The sequence below is a fragment of the Nothobranchius furzeri genome, chromosome 10 (genome assembly GCF_043380555.1).
Source record: "Nothobranchius furzeri strain GRZ-AD chromosome 10, NfurGRZ-RIMD1, whole genome shotgun sequence".
In the NCBI taxonomy this organism is placed as follows: domain Eukaryota; kingdom Metazoa; phylum Chordata; class Actinopteri; order Cyprinodontiformes; family Nothobranchiidae; genus Nothobranchius; species Nothobranchius furzeri.
Genome location: NC_091750.1, coordinates 69,202,118 through 69,229,698, shown reverse-complemented (window position 1 = coordinate 69,229,698; position 27,581 = coordinate 69,202,118). Strand labels below are relative to the sequence as shown.

Sequence of the window (27,581 nt, the reverse complement as noted above, 5' to 3'; positions counted from 1 at the left end):
CGATTGTAAACCAGCTTGTTGCCATTGTAACCGGATTACAGGATACAATAAGATAATTAAAAGAAAAAATAAACAAATGGGCCAATAATTAGGTTCGGGGAGAATTGGAGGTTGTTTAAGAATGACTGGAGTCACGGGTATAGCATGAAACGGTTTATATACTAAATTTTAATAATAATGGGAAATATAACACATAAAGATAACACACAAAAACAGATGAAAACAATCGACAATAGTAAAATGCTCGGTATGAGATTTGATCATATGAGTCACAAGTCAGCCGGCGTCAAGTCAAATCCCCACGCTTGGGGTGAAAGTCAGAGTCCGGTGGTGCGATTTTTTCCTACCACACCGTTGAGATTGTTCACAGAAGAGAGCAGTCTGCTCTTCAGTTACTTGAGATGTCCTGGTTCGTTCAGTGGTTAAGGCTCGCCATCTCCCTCGTCAGGAAGAAATCCAGTTCTCGTTCCAAGTGAGTGATCATAGGAGTCGGGATCAAACCCAAGGAAAAAAAAAACCCAGCCTGTAAACAACAGGACTGTTAGCGAGTTGGCATCGACCCTTCTCGTCACATCACAGCATAAAGTCTTACAGACTTAAACAAATGCTTCACTCTATTGGCATAGCCAATCATGTTTGGGTTCACAGTTCAACTAACATAACATCAATTTGATTGTCTATTAAAATAATTCTCAGTAGCTCTGGAAATATAATTACATATGACAACAATTGTTCAGCTCAATAGGCTCAGTTAGATTCTATTACTCTACACTATTCAACAAGAAATACATTCATGACAACAAGGATACATTTAGTTGTGTTTCTATACAGCATTGTGACACCTTGTATATCTGTAACACAATAAATAAATAAATAAATAAATAAATAAATAAATAAATAAAATGTTCTATAACAAAATTCAACAAAATATAAATTCTGGTCCTTTGGTCCACCTTTGTAAAATAATTCCTCCCTAATCAGTTAGCTTTTATTTATTTTTATTTATCTATTTTTTTTATTATTAAATGTTTGGTTAAGGGACGCATTGCTAATTCTATGGCGTTAGCTATAACGCCCCTGAGGACCTTGTACATCTAGGCCGTACCACCATTAACTGGCGGTTTGAGCCGTTAACTCCTGGGAATCCCATATGCCCTACCGCCGTTAACTGGCGGTTTGAGCCGTTAACTCCTATATGCCCTACCACCGTTAACTGGTAGTTTGAGATGTTAACTCCTGGGATCTAACGTCTAGCAGCCCACTGCTGTCACCTCGGTTGCTGTAATTAGCTTTTTGAATTTAATAATTTACTGAATTTAATCTCATTCACTCACCAACGCGCTCCAACGGTTCCCTCCTACAGAGGATTGGTTCACTCTGTCGTCTCCACACAAATCTATAAGAATGGAATTAATTTGATAAGCTATTTAAGTTTCCTTTTTTTTTTTAAGTTGCATCGTTAGCTTTTTCTCTTCTTTTTTCTTTACTCACCGCGTTGGTTCCAAGTTCCTAGCTCTTATTAGAAGGAGTCAAGTCCGCCTCTCCCTCTATCTATGCGGCACCCAAATCAGGGTTCTTCACGGCCTCGACCGTTGTTTTTTTTTCTCTCTCTCTCTCTCTCTAACCGCTCAGTCTTTGCTTTCTGTATCTGCGTGCTGCACAGCCGTTTGTCTCTCCTCTCGCTCAGCTGCGTCGCACGGTTTTATTTCGCGGAGGCGGGACTTATTTCTCTCAGCCAATGAAATTTCAGATTCCCACCTGGACCAATAGTATACAGCTTTCCTCTTCTGTTTCTGTTAGTGATGTTCAAGATTCTTGTTTTAACCGATGTTTAATATTAAACTCGTTATTTTAGTTATTCACCCTTCCAATAATTCATTATGAAATTATCTATTAGTTAATTAGATATCTATTAATTAGTATTGTTAATTTCCTTAATTTATATTTTATATTTTATCTAAATTGAGGATGGATCATATTAGTAAGCCAATTAGTTAATACCTCATTAAGGTTCTAGCTTCTGGGTTACACCATGATTACACATCATAACATCATAACAAATGCTCAAAAAGTGAAAAAATAGCAGTAAAAATCCTCAAAGCTTCACAGCACCAGAAACAGAAAAGTAAAATGTCCAAAAAAAACTAAAGTTTTTCTTGAGAAACTAGAAGAAAAAAAGTCCAAGAAAAGGCAAAACTTACATAAAGTCAACAGAGCTACTCCAACATGCAACCACCCAGAGCAGCGCAGTTCCGGAAAAAAAAAATAAAAAAATTCTACTGATTCAAAAGTGCTTTGAGTTCAGCTCATTTTTCCAGTCATTTAAAGGTTTTCTACCTAAGGAAACGCAGCAGATTGCATGGAGTCACCCACTTTTTGTGTCAGAGGCTTTCCAGCAATCCCCACACTAAGCAAGCATGTTTCTATGTTAAAGAAAGCTGCATCAGTTACTCACTCACTCACACCCAGAGACATGTTAGGGTCACTAGTTAACCCTACGTGTGTGTGGGGGGAACCGGAGCGCCCGGAGTAAACCCACGCATTCATGATGGGGAACTAATTGTCCATCAGGAAGCCCCTTTTTTTTCTGCTGTGCTTGTGTGTGCTCTAAAGGGGTGTTGCATCTAAGATTAGATATTCACTCACTCACACACTCACTCACTCACTCACTCACTCACTCACTCACACACTCACACAAAAATGCCTAGATTTAGAGAAGGCTAATGCTAATTTTCGTGAGGTCACAGCTGGGGTTTAAACTGGTGACGTCATCATGAAGCCCGAGTGTTTTGGGGGTCAGATGCTAATTTAAGGCCTAACTTTATGTTTCCGTAGACACGCCGGAGTGAGAAACTTCTTGAAGCGCCTCCACAATGAAACATTCTGGTTCCTGACTGTTTGTGGAACGCTGTCTTTGGGAGAAGGCTCGTTTTCATGAAGACTTCCGCTTGCTTCCACTGAATCTATCTGTTCTGCAGGTGGAGAGCAAACATCATGTCCCATCTCGTAATCCTCGTCAGGCTCCAGACTCTCAGAAGTTTGTTCCTGAGGTTCACACAGAGAAGCTTCCTCTACCAGCTGGTACGTGAAGGCTTCCAGCTCCTCAGACAGCTTCTCGTCTGGCTCAGGCGTGTTCTTCCTGGAGTTAAAGGTCTCCAGTTGTTCTGAGAGATCATGGTTGATTTTCTCCAGATCTCTAATTTGTGTCTCTAAGTCCTCGTTGAACGAGTCCTTGTTCTGAATCTCCTGTCCCAGCCGGACTTTCAGCTCTGACTCCTGTTTTAAACGCTGTTGCTGGTCTTCAATCAGATGTTCTCGTTCCTCCAGCTGAGTTTTGAGAGTCTGAATTGTAATTTTGAAGGTCTCTGCATTACTCTGGTAGTAATCCAGTCCCTCTTCTAGTTCACTCATTTCTACCTTTAATTTCTCATAAACGTTGTCTTTGTTCCGCTGGATTTTCTGCTGCTGATCAAACTTGGATCTCAGCAACTCAGATTCCCGTCTGAGTCGCTTTTGGAGGTTTTCCAGCAGATTATCTTTCTCCGTCAGCTGTAAGTTTACCTCCTGCATCATTTTGTTGCAGGACTCTGCCTCACCTCGGTAATAATCCAGTTTCTGTTTGAGTTCATCAATCAGAGTTCTGGATTTTTTGCACTCGCTCTCTACCTTTGAGCTTATTTCAGCTTGGTCACTGAGACTTGTGTCCAGGCGAGACAGCCGTAGGTGTTCGGAGCCAACTGTCTGGAAAAGGGAATCGAAAGTTGGATGCCGACATCCAGACGATTCCTGCTGGACTGGCTCAGCTAATCTGAGACTGGGTCCCAGCTGAGTTTCGTCCTCTGAACTGGGTTCACATTCCCCGCAGAGAGAAGCCTTTTCTCCGTCCTCCTCAGAAAGCGTCTCCTCTGCCTCGTTCGTCTCAGAGAAGATACTTTTCATCTCGTCTACCAGAACACCGTTTATAATCTCTAAATCTCTGATTTGTTCATGTAAAGCCTCGGTGAGCGAGTCTTTATTCTGTTTCTCCTCTTCCAGCTGCAGTCTCAGCTCTGACTCCAGTCCTAACTGGTTTTGCAAACTTTCAGAAACATTTAGTTTTTCCTCCAACTGAATTTTCAAAGCCTGAATTGTAGTTTTGCAGGTCTCAGCGTTAAGCTGGTAGTAATCCAGACGCTCTTTCAGTTCACTAATTTCTTCTCTTAGTTTCTGATCAACTTCGTTCCTAATCTGGTCGTTTATCTTCCCCTGTTCAAATCTACGTCTCAGCTGGGATTCCTGCTTTAAAAGATTTTGCAGATTTTCACACACAGTTGCTTTCTTCTTCAGTTTGGTCTCTAAAGCCTGCAGGGTAACCTTGCAGGTCTCTGCGTTGTCTTGATAAACGTCCAGTTCTTGTTCCAGGACGGTAATTATGTCGTTGTATTTTTCCAATTCAGTCTCTGCTTGTAACGTTTGCTGCTTTTCATCACTTAACCATTTCTCCGTGATTAAAAGCTGAGACTGGACTTTCTCCAAGAGCGCCATATGGGAAAAATAAATTTTGGGGTGTTTACACCCAGATAATTCCCGCTGAAGCTCCTCAGATGAAAAATGTAGAATAGACATGATTCTAGAGGCTCTTGGTCTTTTATCAAACTCAGAAAAAAGGTTTGAGGTTGTAAAAGACGATTGTCTCAGAGAGTCGATGTGTCGCACACCAGCAGTCGGCTGCTAATGAAGTGGGAGCCGGCTGATGCTAGATAATAGGACTCTGAGCCTTTATGACGTCACTTCAAAGGATCACGTGGGTGGGGTGAAAGAAGGAGCAGTAGTAGGCACTGGTGGTCATAGTAACCCAAATGGGCGGAGCCTAACTTTAATGCATTTATCTCAGTCTGGACCATCGACGCTCCAGTGTTAACATCAACAGCAGCACCTGAACGCCCCTTTCTTTAACTTTATATGTAATAAAAATGAACTTTAACCTGAACCAACGTATTTCTTTCAGAAAATGTGAAAAATGTCTCTTTTTTTCTAAATGTTGGCTTATAAGTCCTTTTGTCCCACAATTTGAATTTTTTGTCATATTTTATTATTTATCTCAATTATAACGTATTACAATAACACAACACCAATGTTTAAAATGCATCATTTTGGAGCAGCAGAGCTGTTTTTGTCAAAAACAACGTAAATGAGAAACGGGGGGGGGGGGGGGGGGCTGTGTCACGTTGAAGAAAATGTCGAGCAGAGCTAGAATTACGAAGCCCTCAACGTCCACACCCAGGGCTGTGGATCTGTTTGAACTCTTGGGGCATTCTTGAGCAGAGAGGAGGAACAGCGCTGATCTTTGATGCGCTCCAGGCAACTGCGTCCTGCGCACGGCACATTGTCAAAGTGGCGCAACCCAAAAAATCTAATTAACCCACGGGGGCAAGGCTCTACAGCAGAGCCCCCCTGTAGATTCCCCCGTTTCTGACCTTTTGTGGGACTTGAGCGAGAGCAGAGGCGATCATGTTTGCCTTGTATGGTCAGATTCTTGAGAATATCCCAAAGAAACGACCACGATGCCGTCATCTCCAGAGCTTTGGACAAACTTTTCGAAATACTGCAGGAACAGAGATTTTTAATTCTTTAAAGCAGAAAATTGTATTTTTTTAAATCAAAATCTGCTTTTTTATTCAATAAAACAGCTAATAAGATGTCTGTTTTGTAGATCTTTTTTTTTTCAGATCTTATTCTTTACATTAGGATTTAACCCTCTGGAAGTAGGCGTTGCTGATGTGCAACGTTAAAACCTACCTACCTGGTTACTCCACGTACGTATTTCATGAGCATTTTTACACTCAGAAGAAGGATTTAGTTGTTTGCCCTTTTATCAAAACTTGTTTTGAGCCTGAGAGGGTTAACTATGATTTTTTTGGTGTACAGTTATGGAAAGAGCACCTTTGGTAATGGCTTAGCAGGTTTGCAGTGAATCCCTCCAACAAATTTGAAGTTGGGAAGTAATGGACGGGGAAAGTCAAAATCCCAGCAGGTTCTCAACAACCAGATGTCAGCATTACCCATCATCTTACAGGCACTGGTGGGTGTTCCTGAGAAAACAAACATGTTCGTGATGACTGGATGAAATCCATTACGTAATTTTCTAGTCAGCAATACTCACCTTCTTCCACACACACTGATCCAGAACTAAGTCCTGCAGGACGTAGAAGAGGAAGTTCCACATTCTCTCTGAGAAGTTCATCTTGTCTGTCAGTCTGCTGACCGCACCTGGAACGTAGGAAGGTGGAGCAGGTGGCTGACCACACAGTCTCTCCCAGTTGTTTGCTATCGAAAATCTCAAAGAAAAGACTAGAGGGATGCCCAAGATCTCAGCAGTTAAATTGCTTCCAGAATAGATGGGATCAGCCAGGAGAACGTCATAGTTTCCCTTCCTCAGCTTCTTCACGATGGGCTCTGATTTCACCACCGTCCAAAAACTGGAGGGAAATCTCAGTGTTGATCTTGAACAATTCCATGTATTTGATGTAAAGCTGAAAGTAGTTCATGTGGTCCATGTCATACATGTTGAATTGAATGAATTCAGCCAATAAATTCTCAAAATCTTCTTTAGAGACGGAGACATCAAAAGGCTGGTAATTAAAGCGGGAGGGTTCACTGCTGTGGATGAACATGGATGTGCTCGGGACCAGGACGGTCACCTGGTGTCCTCTGTCCACCAGCGTCTCCAGCAGCAGCTTCCTGTTAATCCAGTAGCTGGCCTCGGTGTACCAAACCAAAATCTTCCCTCCATCTACTCCAGATGTTACAGGAAGTAGCAGCAGGATGCAGGCAGAGACGCACGCGCAGCTCCATGGTGGACGTCTGTCTGTCTGTGGGAAATCCAGCTGTGAACTTTATACTGGATGTGCCGTACGGATACTTATTAACTGTGAACTCTGACTCGTTTCAGTACTAAAGTACAAAACATCAAAGCTGTTGAAAAGCTCAAATGTTTGAACTCAGAGTGCATATCCTTTTGATTTTCTTTCACTTATTTGTGTTTCTATCCCTGCAGGTTTATGGGAAATAAAACCTAGAACTAAATGTGTTGTACTTGTTCAGGCTTATTTCTGGATAGCAGTGTTTCATACTCTGTACTGTTTGAATTCTGCAATGATTCCCAAACGTCACGTTTAACTTTAACTCTCTTTTTAGGACTTTCTGCAGTTTTCTTATTTTTTTTTAAATGTAGAAATAAAATATTAGATTTGTTGGTATTTATTTTGGTGAAACAGTAATTTGTGGTTGTGAGATCTCTGTTACACAATAATCAATAAGCTGAGATAAAACTTTATTGTTCATTTATGGTAAATAGTCTGTATTTGGTATAGCGCCTTCTAGAGTCCTGGAACCCCCCCAAGGCGCTTTACAACACATTCACCCATTCACAACCCCGGTGGTGATGAGCTACACTGTAGCCACAGCTGCCCTGGGGCGTCCTGACAGAGGCGAGTCTGCCATACGCAGGCGACGCCGGTCCCTCCGAACAACATTTAAATGAAACATGAAGACATGAAGAAACATTACTAATAAAACCATAAATAAATCCACTAATATCACTTCTCAGGTGCAGCATGACATTTGACCCCAAATTCCCTCCACACACCGACCTGAAAACCCTTCACAAGTGCAGGTCATTTATAACTAGTCATTTGGACAGCAGTCGCTCCCGAGGGAGAGCGGGTCGTTCAGTAATCAGAAGGTTGCGGGTTTAATCCCGGCTGTTTGATATTTTTTCTAAACATTTTGACAGAAGTTACTGAAACTTGAGCAAAAACTAAATGGTCAGAATTTAACAAAAAATTGTGAAGTACAAACCATTTATTCAGAAGTGAAAACATTGGACACTGATGTTTTTCCTTTTCCTTTTTTGTAATAATAAAAACCCAAAACCCTATTTGATCACACAGAAGATAAAAAATACATCAAAACACTTTTGTTTTTGCCTTTTTTTAAACAGTTTCTTACTTCCCTATTTTTACACAAGAGGTCAGTGGTCAAAAGACCGATTAAAATCTATATTAAATCAGCCTTTCTATTCAATATTTAACTTTAATAAACCTGAGCTGAGTTTGTTATTCAGCCTTCCTCTTGGTCTTCCTTCTGCAGCAGCACCTCCGGAAACAGAACCTGCAGGTCTTGTCGAGGAGGAACAGGAGCAGCAGAACCACAGAGAGCAGGAAGCTCAGGACATGCAGGCTGTGATACTGCTACCAGGTGAGCTCGTGGGCCTGGACCCTCAGGTGCTTTGCTCCTTTGTGCCTCATGGTGAACTCGATCCAGAAAACCGCCTCGTCCAGAGGACTCATGGGTCTGTCGTGGTGGATTCTGGACAGTCTCATGGCACTTTCTTTGTAGCTGTGGATAAACAAGTTAACATAAAGAGTTATTCATAATGTATTGTCAGAGATTAACTTTTATCTCACAAACTGGAAATAATGAAAGGCACATTTGTAGTTTTGTACATTTAAGCTAGGTTACTCTTTCGGGCCATACAGTAAAAATTTACCACGAAAACAGGAAATTGAAGGGAAATATTTATTCTGGTAATAAAGTTAATGCTGACTCATCACCAAAAATGAAACAATTTTTTTTAATCTTTAAAACAGACTTGGTGCAGGAATTTAAAAAATCTGACGTTGTGTCATCGATGACGGTGTTGATCGCATCTCTGAGGTCTTCAGATGTCAGTGAGTTTAATTCCACAACAACTGCAGCTCCTTTGGCTTTCATGTGCAGCATGTTGTCTGGCTGGTCAGCAAAAACTGGAATTCCCACCATGGGAACGCCGTGATAGATGGTCTCATAAACCCCGTTTGCACCTCCATGAGTGATAAAAGCTCTAGTTTTAGGGTGACCTGATGACGGGAGAAAAAGTTTACCGTATTTTCTGGACTACAAGCCGCTACTTTTTTCCCCCACGCTTTGAACCATGTGGCTTATAATGAGGTGTGGCTTTACTGAAGGTTTTCTTCACCTGCCACCAGGGGGCGCTTTAGCAGGAAGTGAAACAGGTGGAAGTCAAACGTGGAAATCGAAGAAAGTGCTCATTTTAATTTAGCACATGCAAGCAGCCGGCACGACGAAGAATCTTTTTCAAATCCATACCCCCTCATCATGGTAACTACACGTATGAGTTCATATGATGCCGCATTTAAGTTGAAGGCCATCGATCTGGCAGTAAAGGAGGGAAACAGTGCTGCCACACGTAAGCTTGGCATGAATGAATCCATGGTTCGGCGCTGGAGACGGCAGCGGGAAGAACTCATTCAAGCCATCTTCACCCAGGGATGATGACAGCAACACGGACAGCGACACCGACATCGCCACAGAAATATGTGATGAAGCTCTTCTGAGGCTGTTCAACTCCGACACTGAAGAAGAGGACTTTAATGGTTTCATTGCACAAGAGGAAGATGAATAAACTAATCGATAACTTTTCTGTTTTGTTTCATACTGATCGGTTCAGTTACGTTCAGTTAAACTACGCTTTCAATTCAGTAGAGATCAGCGGCTTTTAGCCCGGTGGGGCTTATATTGAGGTGCGCTCTATAGTCCGGAAATTACGGTAATTAACTTTAGAGAAGAAGATAAAGTATTTTATTTAAGACCTTTATTTGAATAAATACACACTCACCTAAAGGATTATTAGGAACACCACACTAATACGGTGTTTGACCCACTTTCACCTTCAGAACTGCCTTAATTCATTGATCCAACAAGGTGCTGAAAGCATTCTTTAGAAATGTCGGCCATATTGACAGGATAGCATCTTCCAGTTGGGAGATGTGTGGGACGCACATCCAGGGCACGAAGCTCCCGTTCCACCACATCCCAAAGATGCTCTATCGGGTTGAGATCTGGTAACTGTGGAGGCCGTTGTAGTACAGTGAACTCATCGTCATGTTCAAGAAACCAGTTAGAAATGATTGGAGCTTCATGACATGGTGCATTATCCTGCTGGAAGTAGCCATCAGAGGATGGGTACATGGTGGTCATGAAGGGATAGGCATGGTCAGAAACAATGCTCAGGTGCCCAGTTGGCACTAAGGGGCCTAAAGTGTGTCAAGTAAACGTCCCCCACACCTTGACACCACCACCACCAGCCTGCACAGTGGTAACAAGGCACGATGGATCCATGTTTTCATTCTGTTTATGCCAAATTCTGACTCCACCATTTGAATGTCTCAAATGAAATCGAGACTCCTCAGACCAGGCAACATTTTTCCAGTCTTCAACTGTCCAGTTTTGGTGAGCTGGTGCAAACTGTGGCCTCTTTTTCCTAATTGTAGTGGAGATGAGTGGTACCCGGTGGGGTCTTCTGCTGTTGTAGCCCAACCACCTGAAGGTTGTGCATGTTGTGGCTTCACAGATGCTTTGCTGCATTCCTCGGTGGTAACGAGGGTTAGGCTCTTCTATCAGCTTGAATCAGTCGGCGCATTCTCCTCTGACCTCTAGCATCAACAAGGCATTTTCGCCCACAGGACTGCCGCATACTGGATGTTTTCCCCTTTTCATACCATTCTTTGTAAATCCTAGAAATGGTTGTGGGTGAAAATCCCAGTAACTGAGCAGATTGTGAAATACTCAGACCGGCCCGCCTGGCACCAACAACCACTTCACGCTCAAAATAGCTTAAATCACCCATGCTTTCGTTCTTTTTAAACACAGAAACAGTTTTGTTTACCTGTTTTGTAGCTACAGTTTCGCCGACGGCTGCCGGCTTCTTCAGGCTGACGCTGATGGTGGCGCGTCACTTCCTTCTCCGTTTATCTGCGGGCAGCAGAGGACGTTGTCGCCCTCTACTGCCCGCTCTCCCCTCTCCGACGATGCAGTCCCATGCGTGGTCCAGCGTGTAAACTCCGTCGTCCCTGTTCATGGTCCCACATCCACGTCTCCTTATCTCTATTGCTGTGATAGAGTGGGAACTCTGGAAGTTATTTGCTGATCTGACAGTATCTTCAAGATAAGGGCTCCGGTCAGAGAGCAGGGCACGGAGAGACAGTTTTACGTATTTAATGACAGTTGAAGTATGGACATCTGTACATTTCTGTGGTTCCGTGTGGTATGTCAGTCATGAACGCACACGAGGCTGTCTGCCATCACCAACAGCTTGGACAAAATGGTAGAAACGGCTTTACAGGAAGTGACTATCTAGAGGAAGTGATGTCACAAACTGGACCACCAAAATAAGAGTGGGGTAACTTTACACATGGATCTTCTAGAACTGCCATAACTATAGCCATAACTATAAGCCTTTCTGACAAAGCCGCCCCCGAATTTAGTTATAAATTCGAAAACTAGAGGAAAGTCTTATCAGGTGTTTAGCCAGAGTCATCTTCATCTTCCCAAGCTGGCAGTCGCACCAGGCGCACAACTGGTCGAAGATAAGTCTGTCCCTTTATCCTCACTTCAGCTGCCCTGACTCGACCGTCTGAGCCTGGACATGTCTTGACAATCCTCTAAAGTTTGGAAGCTGGTCTGTAGTTCAGTCCCTCTACCTCGGAAATTGGTCCCTCTGTCTGCTAGGATTTCAAAGGGTTTGCCACGGCGAACGATGAAGCGACGTAATCCCATAAGAAAAGCATCAGTGTCGATGCTCTCCAGCAGGTCGAGGTGCACACAACTCATTGTCGTGCATTTAAAGATGATCCCCCATCGCTTCTCCATGCGTCGACCCACCTTGATATTGTAAGGGCTGAAGCAGTCCACTCCAGTAGACCAGAAAGGTGGCTTGTATAGACGAAGTCTTGCTGGGGGGAGGTCTGCCATTTGTGGGACTACAGGACTAGCACGCCACTTTTGACATTCCACACAGCTGTACTGATGCCGTTTGATAGATTCTCTTCCACGTAGGATCCAGTATCTTCTCCGAATTTCAGCGAATACATGCTCGGGACCCGGATGCAGGAGCTGTTTGTCATATTTCTTGATGAGGAGCCTGGTAACATGATGTTTCGGGTAAAGGATAATTGGATGCATGGTATCTAGATCCAGATCTGCTCTTCGCAGCCTGCCTCCCACTCTTATCAGCCCGACAGCTATATCATACTCAGGAGCAAGCATGATTAGGCGGCTTTGTTTGGAGATGGGCTTCCCCACGGCAAGGAGTTTCACCTCTTCCTGAAAGGTCTCACTTTGGGATTGTCGTAGGAGATGTAGTTCAGCTTCTTGTACATCTGCAGCTGTCATGGTGGGGCTCACCAGGTCTTTGGCCGCCCCGTGAAGGCTCATATGAGTGGCTCTAACGAGGTCATCCCAGTTGTCGATGTTAGTAACATCCACTTCATGAGAAGGACAGGTAGCTGCTGCACAAAACACTGTCTTGCGTAGCTCATCCTCATCTTCTTCCTGAGCTACTTCCATTTGTAGCTCTGGCCAGGTTTCAGTAGGCTGGTGAAGAAATTGTGGACCCTGACTCCACGGGTTGGGCTGACTGAGCTCATGGAGTGTCTTCCCGCAGGTAAGGTAATCTGCTGGATTATCAGAGGTGCTGACATACCGCCAAGTTGACCCTTCGGTAAGTTCTTGAATTTCAGCGACCCTCGTTCCAACTAAAACCTTGTATCGACTTGAGTCTGATTTCAGCCATGTCAACACTGTAGCTGAGTCGGTCCAGAGTGTTATCTGCTGGGGAGAGAATGACAACTCTGTCATTGTGACCTTAGCCAGCTGAGCTCCGGCTAGAGCTGCGCATAATTCAAGGCGTGGCATTGACAGCTGTTTTAGAGGGCAAACACGAGATCTAGCCATTATAAATGCAACGTGAACATTGCCCTGGTTATAGAGAGTTTGAATATACTCGACTGCTCCGTAAGCTCTTTCGGAGGCATCGCAGAAGATGTGCGCTTGTCTGTTAGGCACTTCAGGGGCCAAGGTTGCTGGAACATAGCATCTTGGGATTTCCACTTGTGGGAGGTAGACCAGCTCGCTCTCCCATTGTGTCCATATTTCCAGTAGAGCCTTGGGTTGAATCTGCTCATCCCAGTCGACTCCCACTTTCCACAGGTCCTGGATGAGGATCTTGGCTTGAGTGGTGAATGGGATAAGATAGCCCAGTGGGTCATACTGCGTGGCCATCACCTTGTAGACCTTTCTTGCCTTTCCATTATGGTGGACAACATGGTGAGGCAGATACCAAGACTCCTGGGAGCTGTCTACTGTAGCTGAAGGAAGAGGTTTGGCATAACCTAACTTTTCAAGTTTATGGATTTCTTGACAGTAGGTATCTGCCAGAGCTGGACCTTTAGCCAGACGGCGTTCAGTACTACGTAGCTGTGGGAGCAATGTGTTCTTTGATGCCCAGAGGAGGGGACTATCCTTGCGCCTGAGAAGTGGAGTAGCATATCTAGTCACTCCATTCACTTCCACTTTAGTGGTGCGTTGCTCTAACAGGTCTACAGCCTGTTGATCCTCTTTAGAACGTGTGGCAGTCTTTATGTTCACATATGGCGAGGTGTCAACTTCCCAAAGACGTTCTACATGGCGCTGGAGCTCTGAGTTGGGAGACATGGTGAAGTAGCAGTGTGGGTGGTCAGCAGAAACAGGACTGAAGTTGGCTGGGCCTTGTAATGTCCAACCAAGAGGAGTGCACACTGCTAGGGGGCTCCCAGGTGGGCCAGCTATTACTGGTTGCTTAGGGATGAGTAGATGAGGGAAATCAGACCCAATAAGAAGTAAAGGCTGCACTCTGTCCACAAGTGGAAGTGGAAGTCCTCCCAGATGGGAGTACTTTCGCATGAGTGACTTTACAGGGTAGCTGTGCTCTGAGAGACTTAGTTCATCAGCAGTGAAGGCATGGTGAATGCTGTACTTTACTTTGGGAGTGTGGACTGGGGATATTTCAAATGAAACTGTTGCTCCCTGAAGGTGAATCACCTCATGGCGGACAGTGCGCAGGGGAAGGTTTTCAGGCTTTTTAGTCAGATGGAGGCGTCGCACTGCTGATGGGAGGATAAGAGTCCTCTCGGACCCGTCATCGAGGATAGCAAAGCCTTCCAGGGAATACTCAGCATTGTGTAGACATACTTTGACCAACTTGAGCATGACTTTATTTGGGCGGTTTGGACGGTTGATGTAGACCGTCTTGGAAGCAGCGTTGACCATTAACACCTTCTTCGGTTCTTGAGGGCACACATCATGGAGCACAGTAAGATGTTGTTGCTTACATAATTTACAGGGCTTCTTTAGAGTGCAATCCTCAGGTGCATGATTCCTGCCGCAGCGCCAGCAGCTTCTGTGTTTGATCCATGTGGCAATTTCAGCTGCTGAAAGAGCTTTGAATTTAGGACACAGGCTCAGGTAATGTCCTCTGTTGTCACAATAAGGGCAGTAAGGTTTAGGACCTGATTTAGGCTTAGGTGATCTTATATGGCCAGCTGGATCTGGAGGTGTGGCTTTAGCCTGGCTCTCTGTGTTGTAGTACACGTTGGATGAAGGACCCTGAGGTTTCTTCTGATTCCTCAGCTTTGGTTGATCTTGACACATGTAGGCTGCTCTAGCGGCGATTCGCTTGGCTTGTGATTTCAACTGGAGCCATGTGGAGAAATCTGACAGGGTATAAGTCTTATTAGTGCCAGTTGTCAGAATGCCGCGGTTCAAGCTATACTCAACAAAGCTGTCTCTGTAGTTAGCGGGCAATTTGTTAAGTAGCCTATCAACATGAGAGCCACATTTAAGTTCGTAGCCATTTTCACCCTCTAGCGATCGGAGCATGCCTACTAAAGCTTGTACTGAGAGGGCAAAATTGTCAAATCCATCTGGATCACCAAACCTAACTGGAGGTAAGTTTAGGATGGCTCCTAGCTCACTTTGCACAAGCTGGCGGGGTTGCCCGTATTTATCTTGAAGTGCCTGTAGGGCCGATGTGTATGGTTTCGGGTCATACATAAAGGCTTGTGCTAGCTTGTGAGCACTAGGCAGCTTCAAATGCTGCAACAACACTCGATATTTAAATGGTTCGGTGAGGTGAGCATGTGAGCTTAGCAGGTTATCTAGAGCCATTTTGAGCAGTGCAAAGTCTGCCTCTCTTCCAGATGTGAAGTAGGGTAAAGCAGGCTTAGGAAGTCCATATGAAGTAGCTATTAATAGCTCCATTAGGTCTGTACTAGGTGCAGCGATTGAGCCTGGAGGAGGAGCTGTCTCTTGTGGCAAAGGTGGTATGCTGGGAGGAGAGTGATGCTGCAGGGCTGCATCAGGTTGTACTGGCTGTTGTTGTGAATAAGACCAGGGTACATGCTGATGTGGAGCCTGGTTATAGACTGCTGGTAGCGTGTTTAGGGGAGCAGTGGACTGCACTGTTAAGGCTGGTGGTCCAGCACGAGGTAATATAGCACCAACTGATAGTGTCGTACCAGGCTGAGGGATGGTATGTGCTGTGGTGGGCGGAGCTATCGTGGAGTATGTGAATTGTGGCTGGGTCGGCAGGTTTACCATGGCAGGAGGTTGCGGTTGAAGGACAGGTGAAGCTCTAGTTGTTAATTGGCTTGTTGAGACAGGAGGATTAGGCACTGCTGCTGTAAAGGCTGGTGGAGGGCCAATAACTGTAGGAGCAGAGTGTGCAGGTCCATGTGCACCTTGTGAGGGTGGTGGTACTCCCATGACGTCAGCTGGGGACCCTTTGTTGGATTCATCTCCACTTTGCGGTCTTGAGGCAACAGAGCTGCTCGTTTCCTCCTTCAGGAGGGATGTAATGAGAGTCGCTTTCTCTAACTCTATTTCCTTTTCCTTTAGTTTACGTTGCAGCATTAGCCATCTGGTAATAGCCTCCTTTGCCTTTAATGCTATTTCTGCCTCTTCATCAAGCTTACGCCTCTGTATTTCTTGTTCTCTTAGGAGTTCCTCTCTTCTTCTGAGGGCTTCCCGAGCTTGCTGGTCCAGATGCTGGTACTGTTCATCCATCAGACTTTCCTCCATTATCTGTCTTTGCACCTCTGCCAACTCCATGCGCTTTATTCTCTCCTCCAACATGGCTGTCTGTATGTCAGATAACCCATCGATGATTGACCTCCTTTTTGACGAACTGGCGCTGCCCTGGGTCTTAGCTTTACTGCGCTGAGAGACAGGTTGGCTTTGATCTGATGATGCTCTCCTACTAGGTAGGCTAGGTATGGCTCCAGTGATGGCAGCTGTCATCATTGCAGGTTGATCTGGAGGATGAGCTTCATGCCCAGCTGGAGCTTGGGTTGATGGATGATGGAGAAGTTGAGGTTGATATCCAACTTCATAGTCCTCCAAATACGTTGGTAGTTGTCTCTCCCGCTGGGATCTAGAACGCACTGCTGGGTCTGCAGATGGTTGTCCTAGCTCCTCCATAATATCTCTAGATGACTGTGGATCCGGCTCGAAGGACCATGTGATAGAGTGGGAACTCTGGAAGTTATTTGCTGATCTGACAGTATCTTCAAGATAAGGGCTCCGGTCAGAGAGCAGGGCACGGAGAGACAGTTTTACGTATTTAATGACAGTTGAAGTATGGACATCTGTACATTTCTGTGGTTCCGTGTGGTATGTCAGTCATGAACGCACACGAGGCTGTCTGCCATCACCAACAGCTTGGACAAAATGGTAGAAACGGCTTTACAGGAAGTGACTATCTAGAGGAAGTGATGTCACAAACTGGACCACCAAAATAAGAGTGGGGTAACTTTACACATGGATCTTCTAGAACTGCCATAACTATAGTCATAACTATAAGCCTTTCTGACAAAGCCGCCCCCGAATTTAGTTGTAAATTCGAAAACTAGAGGAAAGTCTTATCAGGTGTTTAGCCAGAGTCATCTTCATCTTCCCAAGCTGGCAGTCGCACCAGGCGCACAACTGGTCGAAGATAAGTCTGTCCCTTTATCCTCACTTCAGCTGCCCTGACTCGACCGTCTGAGCCTGGACATGTCTTGACAATCCTCTAAAGTTTGGAAGCTGGTCTGTAGTTCAGTCCCTCTACCTCGGAAATTGGTCCCTCTGTCTGCTAGGATTTCAAAGGGTTTGCCACGGCGAACGATGAAGCGACGTAATCCCATAAGAAAAGCATCAGTGTCGTTGCTCTCCAGCAGGTCGAGGTGCACACAACTCATTGTCGTGCATTTAAAGATGATCCCCCATCGCTTCTCCATGCGTCGACCCACCTTGATATTGTAAGGGCTGAAGCAGTCCACTCCAGTAGACCAGAAAGGTGGCTTGTATAGACGAAGTCTTGCTGGGGGGAGGTCTGCCATTTGTGGGACTACAGGACTAGCACGCCACTTTTGACATTCCACACAGCTGTACTGATGCCGTTTGATAGATTCTCTTCCACGTAGGATCCAGTATCTTCTCCAAATTTCAGCGAATACACGCTCGGGACCCGGATGCAAGAGCTGTTTGTCATATTTCTTGATGAGGAGCCTGGTAACATGATGTTTCGGGTAAAGGATAATTGGATGCATGGTATCTAGATCCAGATCTGCTCTTCGCAGCCTGCCTCCCACTCTTATCAGCCCGACAGCTATATCATACTCAGGAGCAAGCATGATTAGGCGGCTTTGTTTGGAGATGGGCTTCCCCACGGCAAGGAGTTTCACCTCTTCCTGAAAGGTCTCACTTTGGGATTGTCGTAGGAGATGTAGTTCAGCTTCTTGTACATCTGCAGCTGTCATGGTGGGGCTCACCAGGTCTTTGGCCGCCCCGTGAAGGCTCATATGAGTGGCTCTAACGAGGTCATCCCAGTTGTCGATGTTAGTAACATCCACTTCATGAGAAGGACAGGTAGCTGCTGCACAAAACACTGTCTTGCGTAGCTCATCCTCATCTTCTTCCTGAGCTACTTCCATTTGTAGCTCTGGCCAGGTTTCAGTAGGCTGGTGAAGAAATTGTGGACCCTGACTCCACGGGTTGGGCTGACTGAGCTCATGGAGTGTCTTCCCGCAGGTAAGGTAATCTGCTGGATTATCAGAGGTGCTGACATACCGCCAAGTTGACCCTTCGGTAAGTTCTTGAATTTCAGCGACCCTCGTTCCAACTAAAACCTTGTATCGACTTGAGTCTGATTTCAGCCATGTCAACACTGTAGCTGAGTCGGTCCAGAGTGTTATCTGCTGGGGAGAGAATGACAACTCTGTCATTGTGACCTTAGCCAGCTGAGCTCCGGCTAGAGCTGCGCACAATTCAAGGCGTGGCATTGACAGCTGTTTTAGAGGGCAAACACGAGATCTAGCCATTATAAATGCAACGTGAACATTGCCCTGGTTATAGAGAGTTTGAATATACTCGACTGCTCCGTAAGCTCTTTCGGAGGCATCGCAGAAGATGTGCGCTTGTCTGTTAGGCACTTCAGGGGCCAAGGTTGCTGGAACATAGCATCTTGGGATTTCCACTTGTGGGAGGTAGACCAGCTCGCTCTCCCATTGTGTCCATATTTCCAGTAGAGCCTTGGGTTGAATCTGCTCATCCCAGTCGACTCCCACTTTCCACAGGTCCTGGATGAGGATCTTGGCTTGAGTGGTGAATGGGATAAGATAGCCCAGTGGGTCATACTGCGTGGCCATCACCTTGTAGACCTTTCTTGCCTTTCCATTATGGTGGACAACATGGTGAGGCAGATACCAAGACTCCTGGGAGCTGTCTACTGTAGCTGAAGGAAGAGGTTTGGCATAACCTAACTGTTCAAGTTTATGGATTTCTTGACAGTAGGTATCTGCCAGAGCTGGACCTTTAGCCAGACGGCGTTCAGTACTACGTAGCTGTGGGAGCAATGTGTTCTTTGATGCCCAGAGGAGGGGACTATCCTTGCGCCTGAGAAGTGGAGTAGCATATCTAGTCACTCCATTCACTTCCACTTTAGTGGTGCGTTGCTCTAACAGGTCTACAGCCTGTTGATCCTCTTTAGAACGTGTGGCAGTCTTTATGTTCACATATGGCGAGGTGTCAACTTCCCAAAGACGTTCTACATGGCGCTGGAGCTCTGAGTTGGGAGACATGGTGAAGTAGCAGTGTGGGTGGTCAGCAGAAACAGGACTGAAGTTGGCTGGGCCTTGTAATGTCCAACCAAGAGGAGTGCACACTGCTAGGGGGCTCCCAGGTGGGCCAGCTATTACTGGTTGCTTAGGGATGAGTAGATGAGGGAAATCAGACCCAATAAGAAGTAAAGGCTGCACTCTGTCCACAAGTGGAAGTGGAAGTCCTCCCAGATGGGAGTACTTTCGCATGAGTGACTTTACAGGGTAGCTGTGCTCTGAGAGACTTAGTTCATCAGCAGTGAAGGCATGGTGAATGCTGTACTTTACTTTGGGAGTGTGGACTGGGGATATTTCAAATGAAACTGTTGCTCCCTGAAGGTGAATCACCTCATGGCGGACAGTGCGCAGGGGAAGGTTTTCAGGCTTTTTAGTCAGATGGAGGCGTCGCACTGCTGATGGGAGGATAAGAGTCCTCTCGGACCCGTCATCGAGGATAGCAAAGCCTTCCAGGGAATACTCAGCATTGTGTAGACATACTTTGACCAACTTGAGCATGACTTTATTTGGGCGGTTTGGACGGTTGATGTAGACCGTCTTGGAAGCAGCGTTGACCATTAACACCTTCTTCGGTTCTTGAGGGCACACATCATGGAGCACAGTAAGATGTTGTTGCTTACATAATTTACAGGGCTTCTTTAGAGTGCAATCCTCAGGTGCATGATTCCTGCCGCAGCGCCAGCAGCTTCTGTGTTTGATCCATGTGGCAATTTCAGCTGCTGAAAGAGCTTTGAATTTAGGACACAGGCTCAGGTAATGTCCTCTGTTGTCACAATAAGGGCAGTAAGGTTTAGGACCTGATTTAGGCTTAGGTGATCTTATATGGCCAGCTGGATCTGGAGGTGTGGCTTTAGCCTGGCTCTCTGTGTTGTAGTACACGTTGGATGAAGGACCCTGAGGTTTCTTCTGATTCCTCAGCTTTGGTTGATCTTGACACATGTAGGCTGCTCTAGCGGCGATTCGCTTGGCTTGTGATTTCAACTGGAGCCATGTGGAGAAATCTGACAGGGTATAAGTCTTATTAGTGCCAGTTGTCAGAATGCCGCGGTTCAAGCTATACTCAACAAAGCTGTCTCTGTAGTTAGCGGGCAATTTGTTAAGTAGCCTATCAACATGAGAGCCACATTTAAGTTCGTAGCCATTTTCACCCTCTAGCGATCGGAGCATGCCTACTAAAGCTTGTACTGAGAGGGCAAAATTGTCAAATCCATCTGGATCACCAAACCTAACTGGAGGTAAGTTTAGGATGGCTCCTAGCTCACTTTGCACAAGCTGGCGGGGTTGCCCGTATTTATCTTGAAGTGCCTGTAGGGCCGATGTGTATGGTTTCGGGTCATACATAAAGGCTTGTGCTAGCTTGTGAGCACTAGGCAGCTTCAAATGCTGCAACAACACTTGATATTTAAATGGTTCGGTGAGGTGAGCATGTGAGCTTAGCAGGTTATCTAGAGCCATTTTGAGCAGTGCAAAGTCTGCCTCTCTTCCAGATGTGAAGTAGGGTAAAGCAGGCTTAGGAAGTCCATATGAAGTAGCTATTAATAGCTCCATTAGGTCTGTACTAGGTGCAGCGATTGAGCCTGGAGGAGGAGCTGTCTCTTGTGGCAAAGGTGGTATGCTGGGAGGAGAGTGATGCTGCAGGGCTGCATCAGGTTGTACTGGCTGTTGTTGTGAATAAGACCAGGGTACATGCTGATGTGGAGCCTGGTTATAGACTGCTGGTAGCGTGTTTAGGGGAGCAGTGGACTGCACTGTTAAGGCTGGTGGTCCAGCACGAGGTAATATAGCACCAACTGATAGTGTCGTACCAGGCTGAGGGATGGTATGTGCTGTGGTGGGCGGAGCTATCGTGGAGTATGTGAATTGTGGCTGGGTCGGCAGGTTTACCATGGCAGGAGGTTGCGGTTGAAGGACAGGTGAAGCTCTAGTTGTTAATTGGCTTGTTGAGACAGGAGGATTAGGCACTGCTGCTGTAAAGGCTGGTGGAGGGCCAATAACTGTAGGAGCAGAGTGTGCAGGTCCATGTGCACCTTGTGAGGGTGGTGGTACTCCCATGACGTCAGCTGGGGACCCTTTGTTGGATTCATCTCCACTTTGCGGTCTTGAGGCAACAGAGCTGCTCGTTTCCTCCTTCAGGAGGGATGTAATGAGAGTCGCTTTCTCTAACTCTATTTCCTTTTCCTTTAGTTTACGTTGCAGCATTAGCCATCTGGTAATAGCCTCCTTTGCCTTTAATGCTATTTCTGCCTCTTCATCAAGCTTACGCCTCTGTATTTCTTGTTCTCTTAGGAGTTCCTCTCTTCTTCTGAGGGCTTCCCGAGCTTGCTGGTCCAGATGCTGGTACTGTTCATCCATCAGACTTTCCTCCATTATCTGTCTTTGCACCTCTGCCAACTCCATGCGCTTTATTCTCTCCTCCAACATGGCTGTCTGTATGTCAGATAACCCATCGATGATTTACCTCCTTTTTGACGAACTGGCGCTGCCCTGGGTCTTAGCTTTACTGCGCTGAGAGACAGGTTGGCTTTGATCTGATGATGCTCTCCTACTAGGTAGGCTAGGTATGGCTCCAGTGATGGCAGCTGTCATCATTGCAGGTTGATCTGGAGGATGAGCTTCATGCCCAGCTGGAGCTTGGGTTGATGGATGATGGAGAAGTTGAGGTTGATATCCAACTTCATAGTCCTCCAAATACGTTGGTAGTTGTCTCTCCCGCTGGGATCTAGAACGCACTGCTGGGTCTGCAGATGGTTGTCCAAGCTCCTCCATAATATCTCTAGATGACTGTGGATCCGGCTCGAAGGACCATGTGATAGAGTGGGAACTCTGGAAGTTATTTGCTGATCTGACAGTATCTTCAAGATAAGGGCTCCGGTCAGAGAGCAGGGCACGGAGAGACAGTTTTACGTATTTAATGACAGTTGAAGTATGGACATCTGTACATTTCTGTGGTTCCGTGTGGTATGTCAGTCATGAACGCACACGAGGCTGTCTGCCATCACCAACAGCTTGGACAAAATGGTAGAAACGGCTTTACAGGAAGTGACTATCTAGAGGAAGTGATGTCACAAACTGGACCACCAAAATAAGAGTGGGGTAACTTTACACATGGATCTTCTAGAACTGCCATAACTGTAGTCATAACTATAAGCCTTTCTGACAATTGCTTCCTTGATCCATCTTTTGTATTTTTGTTGTTCGGTGGTTATGATCCATGTGTTGTCCCAGTCCATTATATGGTTTTCTCTTAAGCAATGATCTGTTATGGCTGACTTTTTTATTGTACTTTCTGCTTCTTCTTTTGCTGCTCTTGTGTGTTTACGATTTGCCTCTTTCTCGCACTCCTTTCTATGTTCTATTGTCCGTGTATTGAGTTGGCGTCCGGTTTCTCCTATGTATGTTTTATTGCATATTTTGCATGGGATTTAGTAGATGACTCCACATTTTTGTCCAGCTGGTATTTTGTCTTTTGGGTGTACTAGTCTGTTTCTAACTGTTGTGTATGGTTTTGTTGGTGTGTTTATGTTGCGTTTTTTCATTGTTGCTCTTATTTTTTCCGTTATGCCTCTGATGTATGGTAGGGTTATCACTGGTTTTGGTTCTTGTCTTTCTGGGTTTCTGGTTCTTTTTTTGGGTTGTTCTTTGCTTTCTGTTTTTGTTTGTTGTTTTCCTTTGTTTATCGCCCATGTCGGGTATCTGCAGGTCTTTAAAGCGTGTTGTATGTGTTTGTCTTCTTGTTTACGGTCTCTCTCTTCTGTTATTATGTTTGCTCGGTGATATAATGTTCTGATTACTGACATTTTGTGTATGGTAGGGTGTTCTGATGTCCATAATAGATATTGGTCTGTGTGTGTTGGTTTCCTGTATGTGTTTATGTTTAGGGTTTAGGGCAGTAGAGGGCGACAACGTCCTCTGCTGCCCGCAGATAAACGGAGAAGGAAGTGACGCGCCACCATCAGCGTCAGCCTGAAGAAGCCGGCAGCCGTCGGCGAAACTGTAGCTACAAAACAGGTAAACAAAACTGTTTCTGTGTTTAAAAAGAACGAAAGCATGGATTTGGAAAGACACAGCAAGAACACACCTAAGAAGCTTAAATCACCTTTCTTTCTTGTTCTGACCTTCAGTTTGGAGTTCAGGAGATGGTCTTGACCAGGACCACATCCATAAAAGCATTGAAGCAACTGCCTTGTGATTGGTTGATTAGATAATTGCATTAAGGAGAAGTTGAACAGGTGTTCCTAATAATCCTTTAGGTGAGTGTATAAAAATCTCATTTACTGATCTGTAGATCCTCCACTAGGGTGCAGTAGGCATGTGCAGCACAGGTTGGTGTTGAGTTACAGTGGCATAATTTGATAAGTACAACTCCACAGCAATGACACACACACACACACACACACACACACGCGCGCACACACACACACACACACACACACACACACACACACACACACACACACACACACACACACACACACACAGAGAGAGAGAGTCATTTACAATTTTATCAACATGTGTTTTAAACAGGAAAAACATGACTGTGTTTTGATGTAACAATAAATTTATAAATTATTTTAATAAAAAATAAACGCACCAGGACTTTATTTCCTGACATTTTTGTTACATTGTTATGTCAGTGGAGTAAGAGTGGTGCTGTATCCGTCCATCTCAAACCACCTGCAGGTGCTGTAAACTCCACTTTTCTCCTACAAGGGGCGCTGTAACACCAACACAACAGCTGTAAGAAGCAGGGGTGCCTCATTTTAGTCACAAATTTGTAGGAATAAAATCTGAATTTTCTGCCATTTTACTCTTTATCATCAGTTCTGTGTTACCTTGCATAATAATCACTGGATTTTCTAGTTTTATACATTTCTCACCACATAAAAAAGAAAATGTTGGTTGTCCTGAGTAACCGGATCAATCACCATGTGCCTTTATTTTTCTTAGAAACAAACTAAAATCAGGGCATCAGACGTTTGTTCTTTAACAGCAAGACAACACACTTTGTTTTGTAGAGATGCAGGATTGTTTATGGTTGTGTAATTACGCTCCTTGCCTTGTCTCTGTCCTACGTTTGCCTTTCTGACTGAATGAACGACTTCCTTTTCCTCTGAAACTTAAAGTATTGGACAAGCATTGATGTATATGTGGCAAGGTGGAGCAGCGAGGGCCAGGGCGGGATTCGATCCCCAGACTCCTGGGTGAAAGTCATACACTCTAACCAGTCAGCCTAAGGTCCATCCCATTGGCCAAGACGCCAGGGCGCATGATCAATCGGGACACTGTGACAGGATGCTCACACTGTCACATATAGTATATGGGTGGAGACGTATTTCATCACATATTTATGAAGTTCTTTGCACAAAATCACGGTCACAAAAATACATTTCAGCAGTCTTATTCTCGACATTTTCATTACCTTCCAGACTGAGTCCTGCTGCACACTGGAAGCAAAAGCAGTGCAGAACGGCACCGCTGCAAATATACTCCATTATATTCAAACCAGCCATGGCGCAACAATTTTCAGAGGCGTGATGCCGCGCTGCTAAAGATAAGATCGGGTTCTATTTTTCCCGTTTATTCCAAACAACATCTACTGACAGATTTTGTGACATTTCTGACAACGCTTGAGTACTTTCAGTAGAACTTTGACATTCCCTGAAGATTAGAAAAAAACCCATCCTGCAGACCCAACCTTCGAGATGCTAGGAAAGCATGCAGCCTGATATGTCAATCAGGGATTCATCAGGATAGCCCTGATGTTCTGAGCTCGTTTAGAGAAATGCCCCCCTGGATTGAGAACCATTGTGTGACATCGACCGACCAAATCATAATCCTTTCTTGGTTGGTCACCCAGATATTAAACTAATTGTTTTATAAGCAAAATAAATTTAAGATGCAGAGAGACATATTAAAGAGCAAGTCACCCCCAACCAGTCGTTCTCCGCTCCCACTTCCTGTTAGAAAAATGCAACAAATGCTGTTGCCTGGCAGATTGAGGGCAGAGCTGCTAACAAATACACAGACTCACAACGACATGATTCTGACATGGTTTTGGAGACGAGTTTAACCCAAGACATGTAGAATTCACCACTCACGAGTCAATTAGAAAAATTAAAGAATTTAATTTTTAAAAAATCGGGAACCGAGGGCACACTGGATAAGGTCGAATGGGGATTGCAACGGAACCGCAGCGTCTGAGGAGGGGAGAGCAGAGGAACAGGTGAATCCAGGGAGGTAAGTCTGAACTAGGAAGGTGCAGAGTTAAGACTTACTGGAAGCTGGGGGCTGAGGAATTGGGGAGGGTAGGTGGAGTGCCGGTGTCAGTACAGGATCTGCTCGGGTGCAAGATCGGCTCGGGGTCCTTCGACTGCCGATAATGTCAAAGTACGGCAAACCCACTCGGACAAAATACACTACACATCTTTATACTGTTGGAAAGAATTTAGCAGATTCGTTATTAAAATAATGTTTCTCACGACGTAAGTTTGTGTTTATAATGGTATTTGTAAAATAAAACACTATATTGTATTCATAATGTTGAACTCCTCTTTGAGCACATCCCTTGAAGGATCATAGGTATTAGCAACACCTGTGAAATTGTGTTTGCAGGAAAGAAGTGTATCCCGTTTATTGAAGTATTTTGTGTTTAGAGTTTTTGACCTCTTGTCCATGCGTAGTTCAGTTACGCTCATAGTTGCTAGCCAAAACTCTGGAGTTAAAAGTTTTCTGGCTTTACTAAAATACCTGTCTGTACTTATTTGATTGATGGTAGTTTTACTTTCTGTTAGACTCCAAATGTAATCATTTGGCACATTTCTAATTCATAATTTGTAATAATGTAATTGATGATATTAGCATTAGCATTCCTATGGGTTTTTCCATGTATATTAGCATTGCGCTAACCACTCGCTGCCAAATTGCAGCTTTTGCTATTAGAAAATCTCCTTTTGTCACATCGCAATTTAATTGCACATGCAGTTAATCATTCAGCCCTAATATACATGCAGCTCTATGCTAAAAGTGTATTTTCAAAGAGGTAATGATGGATTTCTTTGTAAAAGTTGTCCATCTTTCCAACAGAAAGATTTGCCTGGACCAACGTAACATGATAACAACGTAACGTGATTACGTAATTTCCGTAAGGTTCACGTTCAGCCAATCAACTACTCTGACGTCATCGGCAGTCGACGGACCCCGAGCCGATCTTGCACCCGAGCACATCTTGTACCGACACCGGGGTGAATCCAAGAGGGGGTGTCCAGGAGAGCGGGCGCGAGGAGAGCTGGAGAGCGGGCCGGCAGGGAGGAGAGGAGAACGGTGAATGCTGCATCCAGGAGATTTATGGGGCACAGGTAAGTAATCCAGCGGGATCATGGAGATGCCCAAGTAGTCAATCAGAGGAGCCACAGGAAAACCAGAGAAGCTCCAGAAGCTTCAGAAGTCCAAGGAGATCCTGAGGAGTCAAGGTAAGGCCCACAAAATTATCCAAAAATCCTGGGAACCGGTAAGCACAAGTATATCTACAAGGGTTCTAAAATCCGAAAATAAATAGAGTTAACCTGGAGACACAAAGGGCTGGAACTACCAAGTTGTAGTTAATCATCCGGCATTGAGATGTGTTCTCCTCCTCCTCTTATAGCTGGACCCGCTGATTGTTAATGAGCTGCAGCTGGAGCCTCCCTCTCCTGAAACACAGCAGCTCAAAGATGGAACAAAAATGAGAGGAGCACTCACCCCGGCACATGACAATTTCTGCTGCGGCCTCTGTGGCATCATAGAGTTCTGAGCATTCTGCCTAAGCAACACATTCTCACACCCGAAGCGGCCGAAACTGACGACGGGTGACCAAGCGTTTGTTTCCGACGCGCTGGGAGGCGACGCGCTGTGTCAGAGCATCGCTTTCCGACGCCCGTGGTAAAACGGACATTTCAAAGACATCTAACCTCTAACCTCCAGCGATTTAACCTTCCCCTCGCCTCCATCCTAACCTTAACCCTGTGTCTCTTTCAAAATTTCCTGTTGTAGCGTCATGAATGACCTCTAATTTGTGACAAAGGTCGCATTTTCCCAGCAGGGTCAAGCTGGGTCGTTCTGTAGCTTTGCCCCACAGATTAACCACGCCAGGAGCCGTGATGTCTGCTGAAACCATCTTTATCTGCTGCTGTTCCGTCCCAAGATGAAGGACACTTCTAGTTTCACAATAATAATATTAAATAATAATTTCAATAAACTCTTGACTTTATTACTGTTATTACAACCATCATAAATAATCTCTTGATTCAGTATACATGTATTTTAATAACTGAAATGACTTGTTATGCTTTGGGTATAATAATAGTTATGGTTGATAATCCGTAATGTGTGGTCATTAAACCAGAAGGTCATCGTGCACGTTAACCAGCCACATTCGGAAGGGATCCAGGGTAAAGGGTAAAACCATCACATGTCTTTACTCATGACCAAGCTTTCTGATGCTGAGAGTGGGCGTGTTCTGAGGGTTTTGTTAAAACAGAATTCCAACAGCAAAAGTTCAGTTCTTGAACCATACAAGGAGATGAGGGACGGCCG

The 27,581-nt window shown here is 45.0% G+C and overlaps 1 protein-coding gene, 1 long non-coding RNA gene and 1 pseudogene across 2 annotated transcripts in view; all 3 read right to left on the bottom strand.

Moving 5' to 3' along the window:
• Positions 1–36: 36 nt before the first annotated feature.
• Positions 37–5,032, bottom strand: LOC139072276 (putative leucine-rich repeat-containing protein DDB_G0290503). The gene is made up of 2 exons (XM_070555940.1): positions 1,492–5,032; positions 37–1,396 (listed from the first exon to the last, which is right to left on the bottom strand). Exon 1 carries the CDS (start codon positions 4,603–4,605, stop codon positions 2,809–2,811), a length of 1,797 nt encoding a protein of 598 aa, XP_070412041.1. The 5' UTR covers positions 4,606–5,032; the 3' UTR covers positions 37–1,396; positions 1,492–2,808.
• Positions 5,033–5,565: 533 nt separating this feature from the next.
• LOC139072285 (UDP-glucuronosyltransferase 2A2-like) lies at positions 5,566–6,834 on the bottom strand (annotated as a pseudogene).
• Positions 6,835–7,299: 465 nt separating this feature from the next.
• The window catches only part of LOC139072299 (uncharacterized), a 66,726-nt gene continuing 46,444 nt past the window's right edge, over positions 7,300–27,581 (bottom strand). Inside the window, exon 2 of the long non-coding RNA XR_011521842.1 lies at positions 7,300–8,379. This is a non-coding gene — a long non-coding RNA (uncharacterized lncRNA). The remainder of the gene's footprint in view (positions 8,380–27,581) is intronic.